The sequence below is a fragment of the Poecilia mexicana genome, unplaced genomic scaffold, assembly GCF_051168715.1.
Source record: "Poecilia mexicana isolate PSO_F unplaced genomic scaffold, ASM5116871v1 scaffold_19, whole genome shotgun sequence".
In the NCBI taxonomy this organism is placed as follows: domain Eukaryota; kingdom Metazoa; phylum Chordata; class Actinopteri; order Cyprinodontiformes; family Poeciliidae; genus Poecilia; species Poecilia mexicana.
In genome coordinates, this window is record NW_028263388.1 from 18326320 (window position 1) to 18345748 (window position 19429).

Here is a 19429-nt window from a genome sequence, read left to right on the forward strand (position 1 = left end):
CTAAATTGCTCCGGTGTAATGCTTTACTTGCAGATTATTTTGTGGCGATTAATCAGCTCATGTTAATTGTTAGGACAGATGTGGTGTTTAAAGTTAATTGGGGTCTTAATGGCGAGAGGCCGACAGGAGACAATGACGACATAAGTGGGTTTAATTGGGGAAAATGTTCATAATCTTGTTGCCTGGGTGATCAAGTTCTGTTCAAATCAAATTTCTCCTTCTGTTTTGCTGTTGGCCGCTGTCCAAGCTTTGCGTCATCTGTCCCGTAACTGCACTCACATTCTGCGTACAGAGTCCAAATTCGCCTTATTCCTCTTCTCAGTGACAGGAAGCTGTAAAATCATATTATCTCTGCCTCTGAGCACACAGCCTGCCTTTCTACTGAGTTTGGATTTTTGTCACTTTCCACCCAAAACAATCATAGCCATCACTGGCTGTCAGAAGGATCCAAGTTAAACCTGATATATGTCAAATAGTCTACGTCTCCTCCCTCTGTAAGCTAATTATGTGCCATATGTGTCTACATAAGAAGTTTTTTTTTCCATTTCAGGCAGGAGAGGAATGGTTTTCTGTGAGCAGCCTCCAGCTGAGAATAAAAGACCCTCAGCTCAAACAGCAGAGACGTGCAAAAAGCTGCAGAGATGACCGGTGCTGCCTTCCTCCTGCTGCTCACCCTGACAGGTCAGTTTCTTAAACCTGCACACCTTAAAAATAATCACATAATGTTCCTCTCTGGGGATTTTAGATTTTAAAATTTCAGTAAGAGATCTGCTGGAACTTAAATAATTACTGAACCTGCATATTTCAAATTACTTCTGTTTGACGCTTAAACTCAATATGTGCATGAAGTAACTTAACCAGAAACCTACAATCTCTGCATGATTTTTATCAAAAACAAATAATAATAAAAAAACACCTTCAAAAAACAGCAGTTGTAGATGAAATTATAGTTTACTAATTAAATTTTAAATTTAATTTAAGTGAAGATTGTTTTTATCTTTCTTACTAAAAGTATAGTTAGTGTAAATTTCCAGAATATATTTAAAATTGTGTAATAATCAACCTTTTTATGAATGGGTGAATAAAATGTAAAAAACAAAACCAAACTAAAACAATAAACTAACTAAATGTACTTTTATTCATTTCTTGAGGGAGGATACATGCATTATATTGATTTCTAGCTAAAATCTATAAACTCATACTGTATTTTTTTGAAACAAAGAGTGTAAACACTTCATAATTTCAATTATATATATTTTTAAAAATTGTAGAAATCCTTGACTGTTTCTTTTTAGTCAACTGTAAAATGTAGAAAAAGAAATTAAAACACAATGAATCATGTATAATATTAAAACTCAACAAAATTTAATTTAACGAACATTTTATCTTCCAATCAACATATACAGACCGTTGTATGTGTTGATCATGTGCTATTTCTAGTATTTTAATAGAATGTGTATTTAAAACCTCCTCCTAAAAAACCAAAGCACAGCTAATATGATAAGATACAGCACAGTACAATGCAATACAGGAAATAAAATGTTTGTTGAATATTTATACAATATTTTCACAATTGTTAAGAGTTGAACATGTAATAACTAGGATTTTACACAACAGTCTTGTTTTTCTTGAAATCTGGATTAACAGTAAATTTTGAAAATAAAAACTACTTTAACAAACATAAAACAATAAAAGACTGCAGTGTGATACCGAGCTTTGGTTTGTGCACAAGATTTCCGAATGAAATCCTGGAGGATGTCTGCTCCTCTGCAGATGGCGGGTTCTGCAAAGTGTGCAGCTATCAGGACGTTCTGGACTACCTGAACCTGACAGCGGACAACAGCGTGTTCAGACTGACCCGGCCCGTTCGGGACCACACACACCTCACTGTGGTGAAGCTGGACATCATCGTCTATGCCATCCTGGCGGTGGTACGGGCTGCACTGCAGCTTAGAGGATGTGTGATTTATCAGTTACCTGAAAGGTGTTTCACATGTGTTTGTCTTTATTCTCAGGTGGAAAAAACACAAACCTTTGTTCCTTTCATCTGGACATCAATGGTCAGTCAAAAGCGAGATCTGAAAAAGTCTAAAGTGCATAGCTTAATCACCTTCTTGTATTCTGTTTGGCTCCGTTGTTTAATTGGTTTCTACTTAATTTACTGCAGCAGTGGAACAACGAGTTCATCTCCTGGGACCCGGCTCAGTTTTGTGGAATCACTCATATTTCGGTTCCTAAAGATCTGCTCTGGACACCAGATCTCTTCATCTACGAGATGTAAGCCTACATCACACACAGACATTTACCTACATTTATACCAAAACAAACACAGGCGGATTATTTAATTTATACGCATAAACGTTAAGATTTCATTGTATTTTGTTTTTTATGTGACAATTGAACAAAAAGTAGTGTATGATTGCGAAATGGAAGGAAAATGGTACCAGTTCACTTTTTTTTACTGTGAAAAAACGGTATAATGTATACTCCTAAATAAAATTCAGTGAAGTTAAATATAGGATAATCCTGAAAGAAAATATGTTAGAGGTTGTAAAATGCTTGAGAAAGAGGTTGAAAGTTCACCTTCCGGCAGGAAAATGACCCTAAACACAAACCCAGAACTACAGCAAAATGGTTGAGATCAAAGCAAATTCATATTAGAATGGCCCAGTCAAAGTCCAGACCTAAATTAAACTGGAAATCTGTCAAGACATGAAAATTGATGTTCACAGATGATTTCCAACCAATCTTACCAAAGTTGAGCTATGACAAAGAAAAATGGGAAACAATTTCAGTCTCTTTTAGATGTGCAAAGCAGGTAGACACATATTGATAGCTGAATACAACTCTATGTGAGACTTCAAATTTTTGATTTAAACCAAAGCATTAAAAAACATAGCGGATTTTTTTTTCCACTTTATTTGAAATGTGCATTTAAGTATAACAATGTCAAGGCACTACATATAGTTGCAACTTGTTAAAAAGACATTTCACATTTAATCATATTTTTTATTCATCCAAGTTGAAAACCAGTTTACGAAGACTTCATAAATAACAGATTCAACAGAACTTAAAAAATACCAAACAGTTCCCAGCAAAGTATCATATTTTGGGTGGATATTCTAAAATTTTCTTAGATTTGAGTATTTCTGTGTTGCCCTTTGATGGACTGGCAACCAGCTCTTCCACGACCTTGTGAGAAAACCCCCAGTTTTTATTAATTAGTCATATTTATGCATTTGCGTCTGGAGTATATAAAGTTCAAACTACATCAACAACAACAACAAAAAAGAAACAAGCTAAAAGAACCAGCTTAAAACAAGACATGTCAACATGTGCAACATATTATTAAATTCTGCACGTGTTGCAGAATTGAATAATTCTGCAACAATAAGGAAAGTTATGCTTTGGTCAATTAGTTTACTGTGTTCTCATCTTTATTAAAGTATGTGCCGGTATTTACAGAATAATGATAAGCAAACAGTTATCCTGCAGCTGTAAGGAGAAAATTAAGCCTCTGTTGGTTCAGTTTATTTCAGATTTCATGTAAACGCTCCCAAATCGCACCATAAAAAGAAACGTGCTGCACATGTGTGTTTTGCTTCAGGATAGAGAAGGACGACTCGCCTCGGTACCTGAACGTACTGGTGAATTTCGACGGCACCGTCATTGCTGGTGACGACATTCGTGTCGTCACCACCTGCAAGATGGATGTCCACAAGTTTCCCTTTGACACTCAAGAGTGCAGCATATCGATTGGTTCTTCAGTTTACTGCGGTGCGTTTCTGTCAATGTTATGACTGCCACACGGCTTTTATGAATTGCCTTTCATTTACTGCCCTGTGTTTTCTCTGCCAGCAGAGAAGGAAATGCGGATTCTTCCGTCTTCGAACTCGTCTCGGGTTACTCAGTTTTCACAGCAGATCATGAAGACGCAGGGAGAGTGGGAGTTCCTGCATCTGTCTGTCAACAACTCCCTTCTTACCTACGAGAACAGAAGCTGGGACATGCTCATATATACAGTATGTAACACACAGGTTTGCCACAACAACTCATTTTACTGGGCGATAAATTATCCCAGAAATTATTTTGATAAACAATAATGTTGTTTTTTAAACTAATAACATGATAATGGAAACGAAATGCAAGTTCACCCGATCAAAGACTAATAAGCTTTCATTTTGCACAAAATACTCTACACTGGAAGACATTTTAAATATGCAAAAATAAAGCACAACAATCCAAAGCAATGAATAAAAAGGAAATAAAAAGCACACACAACTATAAACATGAATAAAATGAAATATGAAGTTTCTGTGCATAAAAATTCCCTTTCAAAAATAATTAATCATAAGAGTGGTGAAATTTATCTAGCTCATCTTAATTGAATAATTGCTATTGCGACAGGCTTATTTATCACCTGCAAAAACACAAAGTGAAGAAAGGCAATTAATATAAAGCTGTTTCTGCAAGTATGTCTCTGCTTGATAAAAATGTCTGGGCAATTTTAGATGCTCAAAAATCCAAATAATGTAACATATTTCCCTATAGCAATAGTCTTGGAAAAATACTCTAAAATTGATAAAACCAAGTAACACAATCTCAGTTAAACAGTTTACATGCATTTCCTCAGGTCACCATAAAGAGAAGGCCCCTCCTCCATGTCATCAATTTCCTGTTGCCCATCCTGTTCTTCCTCTCCCTGGACCTCGCCTCCTTCTTCATCTCGGACCATCGGGGGGAGAAACTGGGCTTCAAAGTCACGGTTCTGCTGGCCATCTCTGTCCTCCTGGTCATCCTTAATGACATCCTGCCTGCCATGTCCAACAGGACTCCACTGATCGGTACAAACTGTTCACTAACACAAATCTATGTTAAACTTCTCAAACAAACAATACTAATACGGTTTCCTGCTCCACTTAGCGACCTACTGCATTGTGATTTTCGCTCTGATGCTGCTGAGTCTTTTGGAGACGATCCTGGTCACTTATCTGATTGAAAAAGATGAGTTCAGCCCACAGGAAAACCAGGACAGCAAGCAAAAAAATACCAATTGTGACAAAGGTGAGAAGCATCAGATCAGTAAATCTCACATTAATGCATTGATACTCAACTTGTAGCTGCACAAAAAATTTCAAAGTTTATTCTTTCATTTCTCGTCTTTCTTCCATTATGCACATTAGTTTTTGACTCCCAGAGCCTTAGAAGTCCCATATTCTTGGTCATAATTTTACGTCTCCTTTTAGATTACATGAAAGGAAAGTTTATTGTTTTATTCCTTCTGGCAGAAGAACAGTCAGAATAATAAATTTAGGCCATGTTACCCAACACATAAATATTTTAAACATTTACATGCTAAATTCTAGTTTTTAAAATATCTGTAAAGCGATGGTTTTATCTGTCTGTTTCTATAAAGTCCAGAGAAAGGTGCTTACTCTTTTTGTGCTACATGCCTTTTTATTATACTTCTTATGTCTGCAGACAAATTCCTAAAAAAACTTATTTTGCTTTTAGAAGATGAGGAGCAAACCATCTGTAAAAGCATCTGCAGAGTTGCAGAAAAGGAAAGGCAGCATGAGATTCTTCCTGTACTTGAAGAGGTATGACATCATATTTATATAGAAACTCATATTTTGCATTAGATTTGGAAATGCAAACTGTTTGCATGTTCCAGAGACAAATTTCTACCCAAATGCAGCAAAACAGAGAAAACTGAAACACTATTGGGACTTTTCAGGGTCCTATTGTCCTATTGTCCTATTTTAAATTGTAATAGGACAAACAGTGGCCTGATGATGATCATACAAATCTGGAATACAGACAAATTATCATCTATAGCCAGTTTTTACATTTCATTTAAAATAAATTGAGTGCTAAAGCAGGTTTGTTATGATGTGACTTTACTTATTTGTTGGTCTTTCACTCTTCTTTGTACTATTTTTTACTCTAATGCCACTTTAGTAGTAATAAATACAACCAGAAGTTTTGAGATTAATCTCAAAATGTCTGAGTTTGTTTTGGCAGAAATTTTTTCTATCTACAACAGCCTTAATATGCGTTCATATCGTCTGCTTCAAAGAATCTGGCCCAGGTTATTCATGCGTTCTCACAGCCTAGCACGGTGATAGCCAGCTACACTTGTTCATGAGTGAAGCCTCAGCAGTCTTGCAAGTTTGTGTCAAATGGTGTCCGATGCAACAAGAACAATACTAGCATCTGATTATCTCCAGGTGAACAGCACTCTTCCATCAGGAGAATCTCATGTGCTGCTGTTGATCCTGGATGAGCTGAAGAAGCTGCAGAAAACTGTTTACGTCCATCTTGGCAACAGAGAAGAAAAAGTAAAGATGGTGTCTTGGGCAAAAAGAATCAACAGATCTTTCTTCATCTGCTACACCATCACAGTTTTCCTCTTTCTCTACCTTATCTTCAGAGAATGGAAGTCTTAGAAATCTAAGTGCAATTGAATTGCTGCAAATGGAACTTGTTTAATATGTAAAAGTTGTCCAGTTTACCCCATTTTTGGCAGCTGTTTTGCACACAGTCTGCTTTGTTTTGGACTGAAGTCCCAAAGCAGACTTCACTAAATACATGCACAGAGTCACCTTTAATTCAGCAGATGAGCAATTTGCAAAAAAGAAGCAAATTTAAAAGTGATCAAAGAGAAAGAAAAAATGTTTTCACAGAGAGACCTCCTGGTCCCTGTTAAAGGAAAGTATTTAATTGTAATGAAATTTAATTGGAGAATTTGAGAATTTACATTTTGAACGTGTTTCTAAAGAAATAAAATGTGCATGTTTTTAAAATGCAGCTGCATATTGTAGAAGACAAAGTGTTCCACTCAGTTTAAAAGTTAAAAATGTATAAACCACTAATGCATCTCATATTAATGAGAGCTAATACAGAGCTAATGCAGATGGCATAGATGTGGAGTAATAATATGGGATCCATTGTCAGAAAAAAAAAATCTTGACTGAGTTAACATGTTATCTGAAATAAATACATGAAAAAAGGAGTCTTGCTTTTATTAGTGCTGCTAATAGGCTTGACATGAAGGCATAGTTCACATCCACATTTCCTTTTCATTTATTTCTCTTTGCGTACACACTATTAGCTGTCTTTTAAATATAAACATTTACTCTAGTATTCTGACTTTGATATTGATGTGCGCCAAACAAAAGAGAAAACATGAATGCACATCAAAATAGAAAGAGGGGGAACAACAAATGAGGAATTATTACTTGTTTTCTAATGAATTTGTGGACTAAGTCACAGGCTTTACATATTCTTTGGTACAATATTATCCTTTTCCAATTTTTGGTTAAAAAATACATTTTAGCAAATATTGATTGCTTATAATCCACAATATGACATAGACATATTCTCCAGAAAGATGATGTTTGTGAATTAAAAATTATTTATTTTATAATATGGAGGTGTGTGGATTATTATCTTTTAATGTAAGTCACACTTATTCAAATTAATTAAAGTTAACTCTTGAAATACATCACTCTGACTTTAATCAGTCTATATACTAGTTGCATGTTTTGAATTTAATGTTTCAAATTTTCTATTTTATTTCACAACCCTCCTTTTGGCATCTTTAAAGTTCTCTGCATGGTAATGGATGACAGGAGAAGACCCTACAATGTTAATCCCAGGCTTTGAGCAAACTTTGTCATGAAGATGGGTCTCCTGCTGAGAAAATTGGGTTTCAGCGCTCAGCCGCCCACAATGAGACTGGCAGGAGACAACAATAAAACAAGTGGCTTTAATTGGGGACAGAGCTCATAATGTTGCTCTCACATTGTCTCAGTTCCATTCTAATCAAATTGTACATGTTGCATCATCTTCTCCTTTAACTGTGAGCTCAAGTCACAAGTTCAGAGCTAAATTGGTCCTATTATTCTTCTTGTTGACAGCAAGCTGTAAAGTCACATTATCTCTGGCTTTAAGCTGACGGATGTCTTCCACCTGCTTTTTATATCCAGTTTGGCTTTTTTAAAGTCATCTGTTGCAGAAATCTCAGCTGTCAGAAGTATCAAAGTCAGATAAATTGCAGGCAATGTTTGTCCCCTCCCTCTGTAAGCTAATTATGTGTCACACATGTCTACAATGGAGGGATAGCTCATTTAAATGTGTTTGGTTGGACTTCACTGATGAGAATAAAGGACTGTCCCAGCAACAGTAGACTGCAAAAAGCTCCTGAGATGATGCACATTTCATTTTTTCTTCTTGTTATCTTCACAGGTAAGTTTCTTTTAAATATGCATTTCTGTTTTAGGACTTTATTTAATTTGATACCAGAGCAATAACATTTCAAATATTTGTTGCCTACAAGTGTTCTATGTAGTGACATGAACTAACTTTATGCACATTCAAAATGTACATGTTGAGAGAAATTTCATTCGAGTAGTTTAAATTTATAGCTGAAGTAATTTTGAAGTACAAATGTTATCTAGCTCTCAAGCTATAAAAGTTTTGTTTTATAAATAATCAGATTTTAACTTAAAGATTCACCTTAGCAGCAGGACATAGGCTTCACAACAAATCAAATTGTTAGCCGACAGAAACATAAAACCAGCGGTCTATTACTTACAGGTGCATCTTTTGTACACATATTTTCAGTTAGATACATTGTGTGACAAATAACTAAAAACTACAGTGAATGAATGACGGCATAATAATTCCTGCTTTTAGTCAGCAACATTTCAAAGTGGCAGTGTTAATGGCCGCATTTTTTATGGCTCTATTAATGTTATTGTTCTGACGTTAACTTACAGGCTTGTTACTTGTAAATACTCTCAGCACTGAAGCAGCATTTTGGATGAGAAGTGAAACTTAATCAAGAAACAAGATAAACTTTTATTTTTAACATGACCTGGATGAGAGGGAATCTAAGTAAATGCGGCTCATTCTCAAAGTAATTATCTGTGTAGAAAGAAAAAAAAACATTGAAAAGTTCTATTCACCAAGAAGTTTGAGCAGTTAATTAAGCTATGCTTATGTGATTTAATACACCTATTCCAAAAATGCTGTATTTCTGTTAAATCCTTCAGTAACTCTTGGTATGGATTGTCTTTCTGTAGGTGGGGTGTCCTGTAAAGTTTGCAGTTATCAGGATGTTCTGGATTACTTAAACCTGACAGTGGACACCAATGTGTTTAAAATGACCAGACCCGTTCTGGACCACACACACACCACAGTGGTGAAGATGGATATGATCCTCTACGCCATTCTGTCAGTGGTACTGTATGCTTTTTGATGTGAGGCTCATTAGTATGGATGTCCTGATTCTGATATTTTAATGGACAAAGGAATAAAGCAATATGCAAAACACTTTATAAGTTTTTGCACTGAAAATGGGTTGATCTAAAAGTCTTTCTTTGCAATGGGGAGCTGCAGAGTACATTGTGGCAAAGCTGACAAAATCACTATGAAAACAACGACAACGAAGATCAGGAGGTAATTTCAGCCACTGACTTCGAAATAGATCACTGTAGAACCCAAACCAATACTTAGGATCAGATTGGAGCATCCCTACTCATCAGATAATTAATGTTGGTCAATTTTCTGAAAATGTTTATGTCCTTACTCTTAGGTTGAGAAAACACAAACCTTTGTACCTTTCGTCTGGGTGTCAGTGGTGAGCCAATTAAATTAATTTTGACAACTTTTATCTAATTTTTATTCATATGTCAACAAATATTACCATTACAAGTGTTGCCTTCCGTTTTAGGGCAGATTTTTTGTTACTTATTTTTTGTTATCTGCTTTTATGCAGCAATGGAAAGACGAACGCATCTCTTGGGATCCAGCTCAGTTTTGTGGGATCACTGAGATTTCAGTTCCTAAAAGCATTCTCTGGAGACCTGACCTCTTCATCTATGAGATGTAAGCCTTCAGTATACAGATGTTGACTTTAATATCTGCACAAATTTAAAAAACCACATACATGATGGCTGAATATTTCAATAGCATTATTGTTAAAAACTAACATAGACTTTACAGATTCTCTTCTTGTTTTCATTCATCACAACCTCTCACCACTTTTAGTAAATTTCTCCTTCTGAGGCACTGAAAATATACATCCAATGTGGCCATTGGCAGCAGTAGTCAAAACAGGCCAAACTGATATGCAAAATGTAAATGTATTGTACTTCAACTTTAACTGAAACTTTATCGTACCAAATAATGTTTCAAGTTACAGAAAAACAAGAACAAACAGCACATTTGACCTAAGCATCAAAATGAAGGTTAGAGGGAATATTCTGAGAAGGCTGTGTGTTACATGAGATATCTACAAAACTGAAACCAACAAGAATGAAAAAATATGGTAAATAATAATAATAAAAAAACAAAACAACGTCCCCCCCCCCCAACTACATGTAAAATTTTCTTTCACTTTTAGAAATGAAAGACAAAAAGTAATTCATCAGACTCACAATGCAGGTTTGAATTTATTTTTTTAAATTTATATTAAAATAATTTGCTGGACTCCCTTTTAAGGTATATTTTTTCCTACTGTGTTGAAATTCATTCCGACAAAGTTAATCTAGAGTTGAAAAGCGAAAACATACAATGAATAAATCTAATTTTTAAATCTAAGTTTAACTAAGAAATTTTATAGAACGATCATGAAGAGTAAATTACACATTTAGTTTTGTGTCTTTATAAAATGCTACAATTTAATATTTGCTGGTACTGCATTTGCAGAGGTAAACAATTTTATTGTGTGTTAATTTTTATTCAAATATGATTATCACTTTCAGTATAATACTTGGCAAACAGTTCTATCACAGTTAAAAGTTTAACATCTGTTAATCAGTTCATTGTGAACATGAAATGTGTCATCTGAATGTTTCATGTGTATGTGTGAAAAATCATGTGTGTGTAAAGACGGGTCTCTTACAGCTTGCACATTAAAAGCAAGCCCCATAACAGACTAAAAATCTCATGTGTGTAGCGGTGGACCCTGCAAAGCATGAATATTAGAAATAGGCGACACGTGACTAAAAAACTAACATGTAAAATAAAGTTTCAAATTGTGTTTATTGAACGTGATTTTTAGTATCAACATTTTTGGGGGGACTAGCCAGATTTTTTTCATAGTTCTAGGACCTCTAGAAAGGGTCGGCCCCACAACCCACTAAGCTTCTTTTAGGCCTCCTGTGACACATTAACAAGGGTGTGTGTGTGTGTGTGTGTGTGTGTGTGTGTGTGTGTGTGTGTGTGTTCCTGAGTAATGTTTCAGGATAGAGAAGGATGACTCTCCTCAAAATCCATACATTCTGGTGAGTCATGATGGGACTGTCTTTTATGACGAGGACATGCGGGTGATTAGCACCTGCAAGATGGACGTCCACAAGTTTCCTTTTGACACGCAGGAGTGCAGCCTGTCCATTGGTTCTGCGATACATTGTGGTGGGTATCTGTGAGTCGCCCCCATGTTTATACACTTTTAAAACAATGATACTAATGAGCAATTAGTACAATTGTTGCTAAACTATGCAAATAAATTTGACTGATTAATGCATGTTGAAAAAGAATAATTAACTGTTTGGAACTATAGTTATGCATCTTCAATAAATATAGCTTACAGAAATAAGTTACTTATACTGATCTTAGTTTGAGCAGTCAAGAGTTTATTTTATTTTGAGTACATCAAATAAATACCATGCAAAGAGAACCAAACAAATAAATTTGGTTCAGAGAAAAAATCAAAAGATTTGTTTGGGTTACAAAACAGATTAGGATGAAATGGTGATGGATGGGCAATAAATGGAGGTACAATTTGGTGAAGCATTTAATTGATCGAAATCCATTAGTTACACAAGCTATTAAAATTTAAAGCTCTAGATGGAAACATAATAGTCTTTTTGAGAGCTTGAAATAGCTACTAGTATTGCCATTTTTCTCAATATAAGGTTTTATAGTTCTTGTAATAAATTGAATTTTTCTAAAGATAAAGTTATTGATGTTTTTTAGCAGTCAGTTACTGTCCAAAACGTGTTACCTAGCAACCGTTACTAAGGCAATTACTTCTGAAATTGATAGATATCTGATAGGGAACAATTATGAGAAGTTTCATGCTTGTGTCATCATCCGAGCGATTATTACACCAATCGCTCAGACTCCTTAGCAGCTTGGACCCTCATTTAATTTTCTTTTATCTCCCAACAGTAAAAGAAATTCGAATTTTTCCTTTCTCAAATTCCTCTCGGGCCACACAGTTTTCCAGAGAGGTAATGAAGACACAGGGAGAGTGGGAGTTCCTGAAAATGTCCGTCGAAAGCGCCAACATCAGCTTGTATGATAGGCGTTGGGAACTGCTAGTTTACAAGGTAAACAACGCTGAAAACAAAAATAAGTCAGCAAAGGGGTGCAATGATAAAACAAACTCACTAGATAAGGCAATATCTAGTGAGTTAGATTTAGATTTTGAACCAAGTGTAGCCCTGACTCATTAAAAGCTGTGAAATGTGTCTTTGGTTTAGTACAAAAAAAAGAGCTTCTCAGCAGATGTCCCATTTAGCATGATTAGTGACTAACACTTAGCTAGTGACCTGTAGAAACAGCGCTTCCAAATTGTTTATATTTTACATGACATTAGGATATGTTTTCTTTTTCTAAATACTTCCCAGACAGCTGGCAGATTTAAAAGAAAATGAGTTGTTTTTTTAGGGTCAGCAGGTTGACAGCAAAGCGTTCATTATACCTGTTTTATGCTAGGCTACATCACTCACATGTTTCTGTGTTTTTTAAGTTCATTGAGTCTAGTTGATCAGTGAAGTCAATTCTTACATTTTCAGGATCAAAAACTATATTTACGATTTTCAGTATATAATATATAATAATATCTTATTTATTTCAAAGTTATGTTTTTGTTTTGCTCTTTACGTCTAATACTTATGAGTACAATTCAGAAAATGATTTGGGAAAACATCTGCATTGTAAATACCAAATGACAGTTGTCTTCACCAAAATGCAAAAGTAAATTTCAGAGGTTATGATTATTTGTACCAAAGAACACAAAAAACACTATTTTTGAGGTTTGAATGTCTTGCTAGCCTAATATCCTTTGTTTAAAAAGCTCCTCAAGAAGTTCAGGAAATTAAAACCTTTCTTTGTTTTTAAATGTTGTCAGGTCACCATAAAGAGGAGACCTCTACTCCATGTCATAAACTTTCTGTTGCCCATCCTGTTTTTCCTCATCCTGGACCTCGCCTCTTTCTTCATCGCTGACCATCGAGGGGAGAAGCTGGGCTTCAAAGTCACGGTGCTGCTGGCCATCTCTGTCCTCCTGCTCATCCTTAATGACATCCTGCCCTCCATGTCCAACAAGACTCCACTGATAGGTAAAAAGCCGGGAACTGAAGAGTTTCCATTTGACTTGAGAAACTCAAACAAATGTCACTAATCGCCTGTTTCTGTCTCTAAGCGACCTACTGCATTGTGATCTTTGCTCTGATGCTGCTCAGTCTGCTGGAGACAATCCTAGTAACGTACCTGATAGATAAAGACTCTGAAGATGAACTCGGCTTGTGTGACAGTGGGGAGGAAAAAAATAAACAAATGAAAACAAAGGACTGCAGCACAGGTGAGATAGATCTTATATTACTGTTTGTGTGTTTCCACTCATATAAAATGTGTAGTTTTTTAGTTCATTATGTACCTACAATAAATGAATCCCATGCAAATTTTTAAAAAAGGAAAAAAATCCTGCAAAGTTTGTATGTTTAAATAATAAGATGTATCCATGCTCCTTTTTCTAACAAATGTGTTGTTCTTTTAGAAATTAAAAAACAAAATGGCTGCAGCTGCAGCCACAGAGTCTGTGAAGGTGAGAAGCAGCATGAGCTCCTTACTGTGGACGACGAGGTAAGTATCATGTGCATGTTCTATACAAATTATTAGGCTTTTTTACACTTATTACACTTGGTTTGAAAAAAATCAATTGAATGCAGTTTAGAATAAACACACTTCTAATTTAGGAATAATTTATGGTTTATCTTTTTTCTGATTATCTTTTGGTACTATCCGATCTCTTTCTTTGAAGTTGAGTCCAAGTTCATGTACAAATCAGCACAAACATCTGGTGCCCACTGTCACACACGGTGGTGGAGGGTTAATGAAAAACCAACAAATATTTTTAAATTGATGTAACAAATACAAGTCTTGCAAATTAAAGTAAACAAAAGAAAATCTATCTAGCATCTTTTTGCAAATGTTTGTTTTTCTTAGTTTCAAAACCTAAAAATAGAAATAAAATGTTGCGTTTTTAAAAATAATATATTTCCTAAAGCAGACATTTATCAAATATTAAAAGTTGTCTTTATTCAAACAATAAAGCAGATTTATTGTTTGAGCAGATTGTTTTGAGCAGATTTACAGTTCAAAAGTTTTATTTAGCTGGACTGTGAACAAGAATAGCTCTGGATTGTAAAGCCTGTAGACCACTGGGCCAAAATCAAACTCTAGAACTCTTCACAGTAAAAACTGCTGGGTTAAAAATAACCCAATACGTAACCCAGCGCTGGGTCAAATATGGACCGACCCAACGCTGGGTTGTTTTAACCCAACTGGGTTGGGTTGAGGGTTTGACCCAGCACATTGGGTCATGGCAACTAACCAAACGTTGGGTTAAATTGACTTGTTTAAATTGGTTAAACTGACCCAAAATTGGGTTGAAATTCATAACCCAACACAAGGGTTATTATACCACTATAGTTGGGTTAAAAAAAATTATTTTAAATTTCACTATATAAAAACAGGAAAAGACATATGAATTTAAAGCTTCTTTTATTTCCACATGATACATATATAGAGCCAGCAGATTTCATTTACAAAAGTTACAAAACATAAGTAGTTAAATCACTTCAATTCATTTGGCTACAACTCCAGAAGTATCTGTTACTCCATATTAGAAAACATTTAATGAAAAAAAGTCTGTTTTAAAGCAAACTACAAGTAAACCTTTCAGCCATTAAACAAGGAGCATTTTTAACGACACTTTAGCATTTTGCCTGTCTCCCTGCATGAGGACATACAGGTTGTCACATTTTGTAGATGCACCACCAGGTTTGTCCCAACCTGATGGAGAGAGAAGACAGAAAATAACAGGCCATTAGTGATGAACTTATATAAACAGCAAACAATTTGAGCATGATTCAGAGATGAATGTTGACTTACAGGCTGGATATCAATGAAACCCTCTGAACTTCCAGGTTGATGGATCTGAAACTCTTCTCCCAAATGTGTAAGTAGGGAGGAGAACTGGCAGCAGCTGCAGGGCTACATCATCTTGTCTGCATGGGAAACATAAGCTTGTGTTAAAATGTTAAATGTTAACAGTTTATAAACATCTCTTGAGCTTCAATACCTTAAGGGAGAAAATTCATGTTGTTGAGAAGACGGCCGCTCCTTTCTCTTCTTGGCCATACAAAAGATCTTCGTTGAGAACAAGAGAGAGAAGCACAAAAACAGGCCTTTAGTGAATTTAAAGGTAAAGGGCTACATTCTCAAAAACTAATTTCTGACTGATTCTAGTTTAACACAAAACCTCACTATTGAATGTGATGCACTTAAACAATCTGAGCATTATTCAGAGATGAAGGTTGACTTACAGGCTGGATATCAATGAAAACATCTGAATTTCCAGGTTGATGGATCTGAAACTTCTCCCAAATTAGTAAGGTGGAGCAGGAAGGGGTACTGGCAGCAGCTGCAGGACTACATCATCTTCTGTATCAAACATAAGTTAGTGTTAAAATGTTACAGTAACTAAAAAGCATGACAACATTTTAGAGAACATTTCTTCTGAGCTTCAATACCTTGAGGGAGCAGACTCATGTTCTTGGTCATGCAGAAGGTCTTCGTTGAGAACAATGAGTTTGGGTTTCGCTTAATTCTCCTGAAGATCCTGGATGTAAAATTACAAAATCTATCAGAAAAGACAAAATCACAAATCAAACTTTAATGACTGAATTAAATCTTATAGCTGTCTCAACTGCAAATAACTTGTAATTAGCCAGCAATTTCAAATGTTCAGAGTAATTTTATGTTCCTAAAAATAAATATAGCACTTAATAAAATAAAATGACATATAATTTAATTTAGAAGTAAAACTTAACACAAACTTAGTGCTGAATAACTTTCAGCACCAACTTTAAATAAATGTATTTGTAATTAATACCGTAGTAACAATAATAATAAAATGAGCAAACATTAACATTAGATATTGTCTTAGTTTTGCTTTTAATTCGTTGCCTAAAACCAGCGGGAGTTTGAAAGCAATGTGCCGGGAGACGGTCGTTCTCTCTCGGCTTAACGAGCCGCTCCGCCCGGTCAACTGACAGAGGGCGAGACGAGCCGGCGGCTGGAGGGGAGCGATAAGTGCGAACACGTCCGAGCATGTTTGTAATTAAGCTATATGTTAATAAACCGAGCGCATAATTCAGGTTTACACAACTAATTTATCGCCTAATAACTTTGCAAAAGTTATTTTATTTTCAAAAAGCATAATATACCCACATTATTAAAGCTCTGCTCGCTCTCCTCCGCCATTACTGCTGGTGTTCGAACACGTAGCCTCAGCCCGCTAAGGATGCGCGCGCATATTGCAAAAATCAGGGGACAAACCGTCAACTACCTTTTCTTTTAAAACTAAATCGATTTTTAAAAATTTGACTATGTTAAGTTACGAACAAATATGATTGAGGTTATATTAAAAACTGAATTTAATTTACTTGACAAATTGTGCCCTTCCCCTTCATCTATTTTTTCCCCAACATCCGTATTGTAGCAACACCGAAGCTCTTTGTCAGAGGAACCTACCGTAATAAACATTTTAAATAACCATAAAAATAAATATCAAACATGTTTGAAATAAATTCAATTTATGTATAAAATTCTATAAACGTTGAAACTTTATCTTCTTTTTACTTACCATGTCTTATTTCAAAGTAGAGGAGAAGTCCATTATGCAATGTTCACAGTCATGTTGAAAATGGAGGCTTGTGAAGAGGGGCGTGGCTTCTTCCAAGTTTCATCTTTAACCCAACCGTTTGGGTAAATCTACCCACCCAACTCCTGGCCCAACAGAAGTGTGCAAGATGTAGACTTCCGATAAATTTCTGACCCAACTCATGAGTTATGAATTTTGACCCAATATTTGGTCAAACTAACCCAACCTATGACCCAACAGCTTCAACCCAGAAATTGGGTTATGAAAATAACCCAGCATTTTTTACTGTGTTTTATTGGTTTAATCTTTGTTCAATATAGGCTTTGTGAAATATGAAATATGTAGTCATTTTTTCTACATAAATATTCAATTTAGATAATCTTAGAAGGATAAAATCATGATCAGACCAAAGTTGATTCTGTTTCTATATGCAAAGCCACTTCACGTCTCACTATTCACAGCCCTCTGCACAGTAACACAATATAGTTTTAACATGGTAAGACAATACTAGGATTTCAGTTTCGTGTCTCGTACCACTCGGATTCCTCAGAATAAAAAACAAGGCAGAGATGAGTAGAACAAAGTTGTAAAAAGCTGAATCTGAAAGTAAAATCCAGTGAACCGACTGCATCTATGTGCTGCAGGTGAACAACAGCGACCACTCGAGGGACACAAGCGCTTTGCTGAGTGAGCTGAAGAAGCTGCAGAACATGATGCATCAACATTTTGGCCCCAGAGAGGAGAGAGTGAAGTCTGTATTTTGGGCAAGGAGAATCAACCGACTTTTCTTTATTTTTTATGTTTTAACTGTTTTGCTCTTCCTGTCCTTCATCCTTATGGAGTGGAACTCTTAAAAAGGAAAATCATTCATTATACTACAATTCCGATCAGTATGTAGTGTTTTAGCGAAAGTTATAGCCGACGTTTTGACCAAGGATGATGACTGGAGTGGAAATGTCACTGTAAATATTATCTGTGCTTTTAGAAGCGTTCTGTTTTGTACTATAATCAAAATTTATGCAGGTTTGAAATTGAAATTGAAGCAAAGTTTGAGAATCCAGTTAACAATACTTTATAGTCGGGATATTCCAATCCATGTGGGTCTCAATAAACTCAAACAGAAAATTTATACATTCATGTTAACACATGGAGACAATAAAATATAACTAAATTTCCTTCATTCTTAAAATCTAGACCCACTTGGTGCAATTTTTTAAACATGCAACATTTCCTTTCATTTGTATGCAGATGCCTGCCTGGTATATTTTATGCAGCAACACAGTGGGTGTTTTGTCCAATCTAAAATATCCAATGACCATAGGCTTTGAAAATAAAAAGTGTGTTTAGGATAAATGTTTTGTACAGGGCAGCAGTACCAGAAGATCCCTGCATGGATGACTGGAATAATAAAGTTTAAGACATTATATCTTGTGTATGAAAAAGGAAAAAGCCACAGTAATAAAATGTTTTTTGTTTCAGTCTGATCCTCTTGTATCATCCTTCTTTCACCTTGCAGCTCTTTTTACATAATAAATTAATCATATTTATTGTCGTCAGCCTGCTATTTTGTGCACCATAATCATATTACGCAGAATGATGGACATTAATTTTACTCATTACAGCAAGTATCTGGTCTACTTGTGCTGAACTCCTGTTTCATACATTCAAGACGTTTAGAGAGTTGTGTTGTGTTTCCTACTAAAGTGAAAATATGTTGAGCTTCAAATGCACAACTATCCAAACATTTATGGATATTGAACCTTTATTTTATCAAATTAAATCAAAATGGTTTTGTTTATCTTATAAATATTACATGAGTATTCCCTATAAAACATTTTAAATGAGGGGATATATTTTAATATCTTATTCAGTTTTCGAATTTGAAAAGGAAAGCATTCATACATTTCAAGATAAGAATGTTTAAAATAATTTTTTTTACAGTAATCCTTTGTCATATTGATCTGTATGCATTGAGAGACTTTTGAATTAATGGTGCCAATGAGTTCACAAATCACCTGTTTATGTTACATTTGCTTGGGGAAAGAGATTCAATTACGATCTCGCCCTGCAGAGTCTTACATGTTTCTCTTTGGGAATTTTTCACCAAAATAAGGAAACAATCCAGACTGAATATCTAATGTACCATCAGGGCACGTTTCCATTTGTAACTTGATCTGCAAGTAAATTTATACATTCATTTTGGATATGTGGGTGTGGCCTCTGTCTGAGAATGGATGTCTGGAAAAAATGAAAAACCAGCAAAAAACACCAGACCTCCAGCTACAGCTGTGATTTGAACCTCCCCTTTCCAGTACTACACCATGCAGACATCAACTCAAAAGAGCCGCTGAAAGGACAAATACGCACGAGGGAGTCAAGATGCTGGTTGGTTTCCTTTTTCTGCTCCTCGTCTCTGGTAAGTCTCAGGAATATTCAGCCTTATGAGTTTAAATTTATTGTTAA

The 19429-nt window shown here is 35.4% G+C and overlaps 2 protein-coding genes and 1 long non-coding RNA gene across 8 annotated transcripts; 2 read left to right on the forward strand and 1 right to left on the reverse strand.

The window, feature by feature from the left end:
* Positions 1 to 626: 626 nt before the first annotated feature.
* LOC106927455 (5-hydroxytryptamine receptor 3A) lies at positions 627 to 7015 on the forward strand. Of its 2 annotated transcripts, none has more exons than XM_015003038.2 (10): positions 627 to 681; positions 1774 to 1931; positions 2016 to 2060; positions 2168 to 2277; positions 3608 to 3777; positions 3862 to 4022; positions 4634 to 4844; positions 4924 to 5064; positions 5515 to 5600; positions 6231 to 7015. In XM_015003038.2, the coding sequence occupies exons 1-10, from the start codon at positions 642 to 644 to the stop codon at positions 6447 to 6449; spliced, it is 1341 nt and encodes a 446-aa protein (XP_014858524.2). In that variant the 5' UTR covers positions 627 to 641; the 3' UTR covers positions 6450 to 7015. The 2 variants fall into 2 exon arrangements, with proteins under 2 accessions (XP_014858524.2, XP_087872494.1); XM_088016368.1 differs by having other exon boundaries at positions 642 to 681; positions 4924 to 5082.
* Positions 7016 to 8195: 1180 nt separating this feature from the next.
* On the forward strand, positions 8196 to 18443 carry LOC106927454 (5-hydroxytryptamine receptor 3A-like). The gene is made up of 10 exons (XM_015003037.2): positions 8196 to 8250; positions 9090 to 9247; positions 9602 to 9646; positions 9785 to 9894; positions 11255 to 11424; positions 12184 to 12344; positions 13148 to 13358; positions 13442 to 13600; positions 13796 to 13881; positions 17611 to 18443. The coding sequence occupies exons 1-10, from the start codon at positions 8211 to 8213 to the stop codon at positions 17818 to 17820; spliced, it is 1350 nt and encodes a 449-aa protein (XP_014858523.2). The 5' UTR covers positions 8196 to 8210; the 3' UTR covers positions 17821 to 18443.
* Positions 14786 to 17246, reverse strand: LOC148153708 (uncharacterized). 5 transcript variants are annotated; one of them, XR_015766332.1, is made up of 6 exons: positions 16949 to 17246; positions 15834 to 15922; positions 15627 to 15744; positions 15383 to 15450; positions 15193 to 15308; positions 14786 to 15093 (listed from the first exon to the last, which is right to left on the reverse strand). It is a non-coding gene; the product is annotated as an uncharacterized LOC148153708 (long non-coding RNA). The 5 variants fall into 5 exon arrangements; XR_015766333.1 differs by having other exon boundaries at positions 15834 to 15943; XR_015766334.1 differs by lacking the exon at positions 16949 to 17246 and adding an exon at positions 16534 to 16933 and having other exon boundaries at positions 15834 to 15943.
* Positions 18444 to 19429: the final 986 nt, after the last annotated feature.

Coding starts and splice junctions, on each gene's coding strand:
- LOC106927455 (XM_088016368.1), top strand. CDS start 642: ATGACCGGTGCTGCCTTCCTCCTGCTGCTCACCCTGACAG. Junction 682..1,773: donor CCTGCTGCTCACCCTGACAG/GTCAGTTTCTTA, acceptor GCTCCTCTGCAG/ATGGCGGGTTCTGCAAAGTG. Junction 4,023..4,633: donor GGGACATGCTCATATATACA/GTATGTAACACA, acceptor GCATTTCCTCAG/GTCACCATAAAGAGAAGGCC.
- LOC106927454 (XM_015003037.2), top strand. CDS start 8,211: ATGATGCACATTTCATTTTTTCTTCTTGTTATCTTCACAG. Junction 12,345..13,147: donor GGGAACTGCTAGTTTACAAG/GTAAACAACGCT, acceptor AAATGTTGTCAG/GTCACCATAAAGAGGAGACC. Junction 13,601..13,795: donor AACAAAGGACTGCAGCACAG/GTGAGATAGATC, acceptor TTGTTCTTTTAG/AAATTAAAAAACAAAATGGC.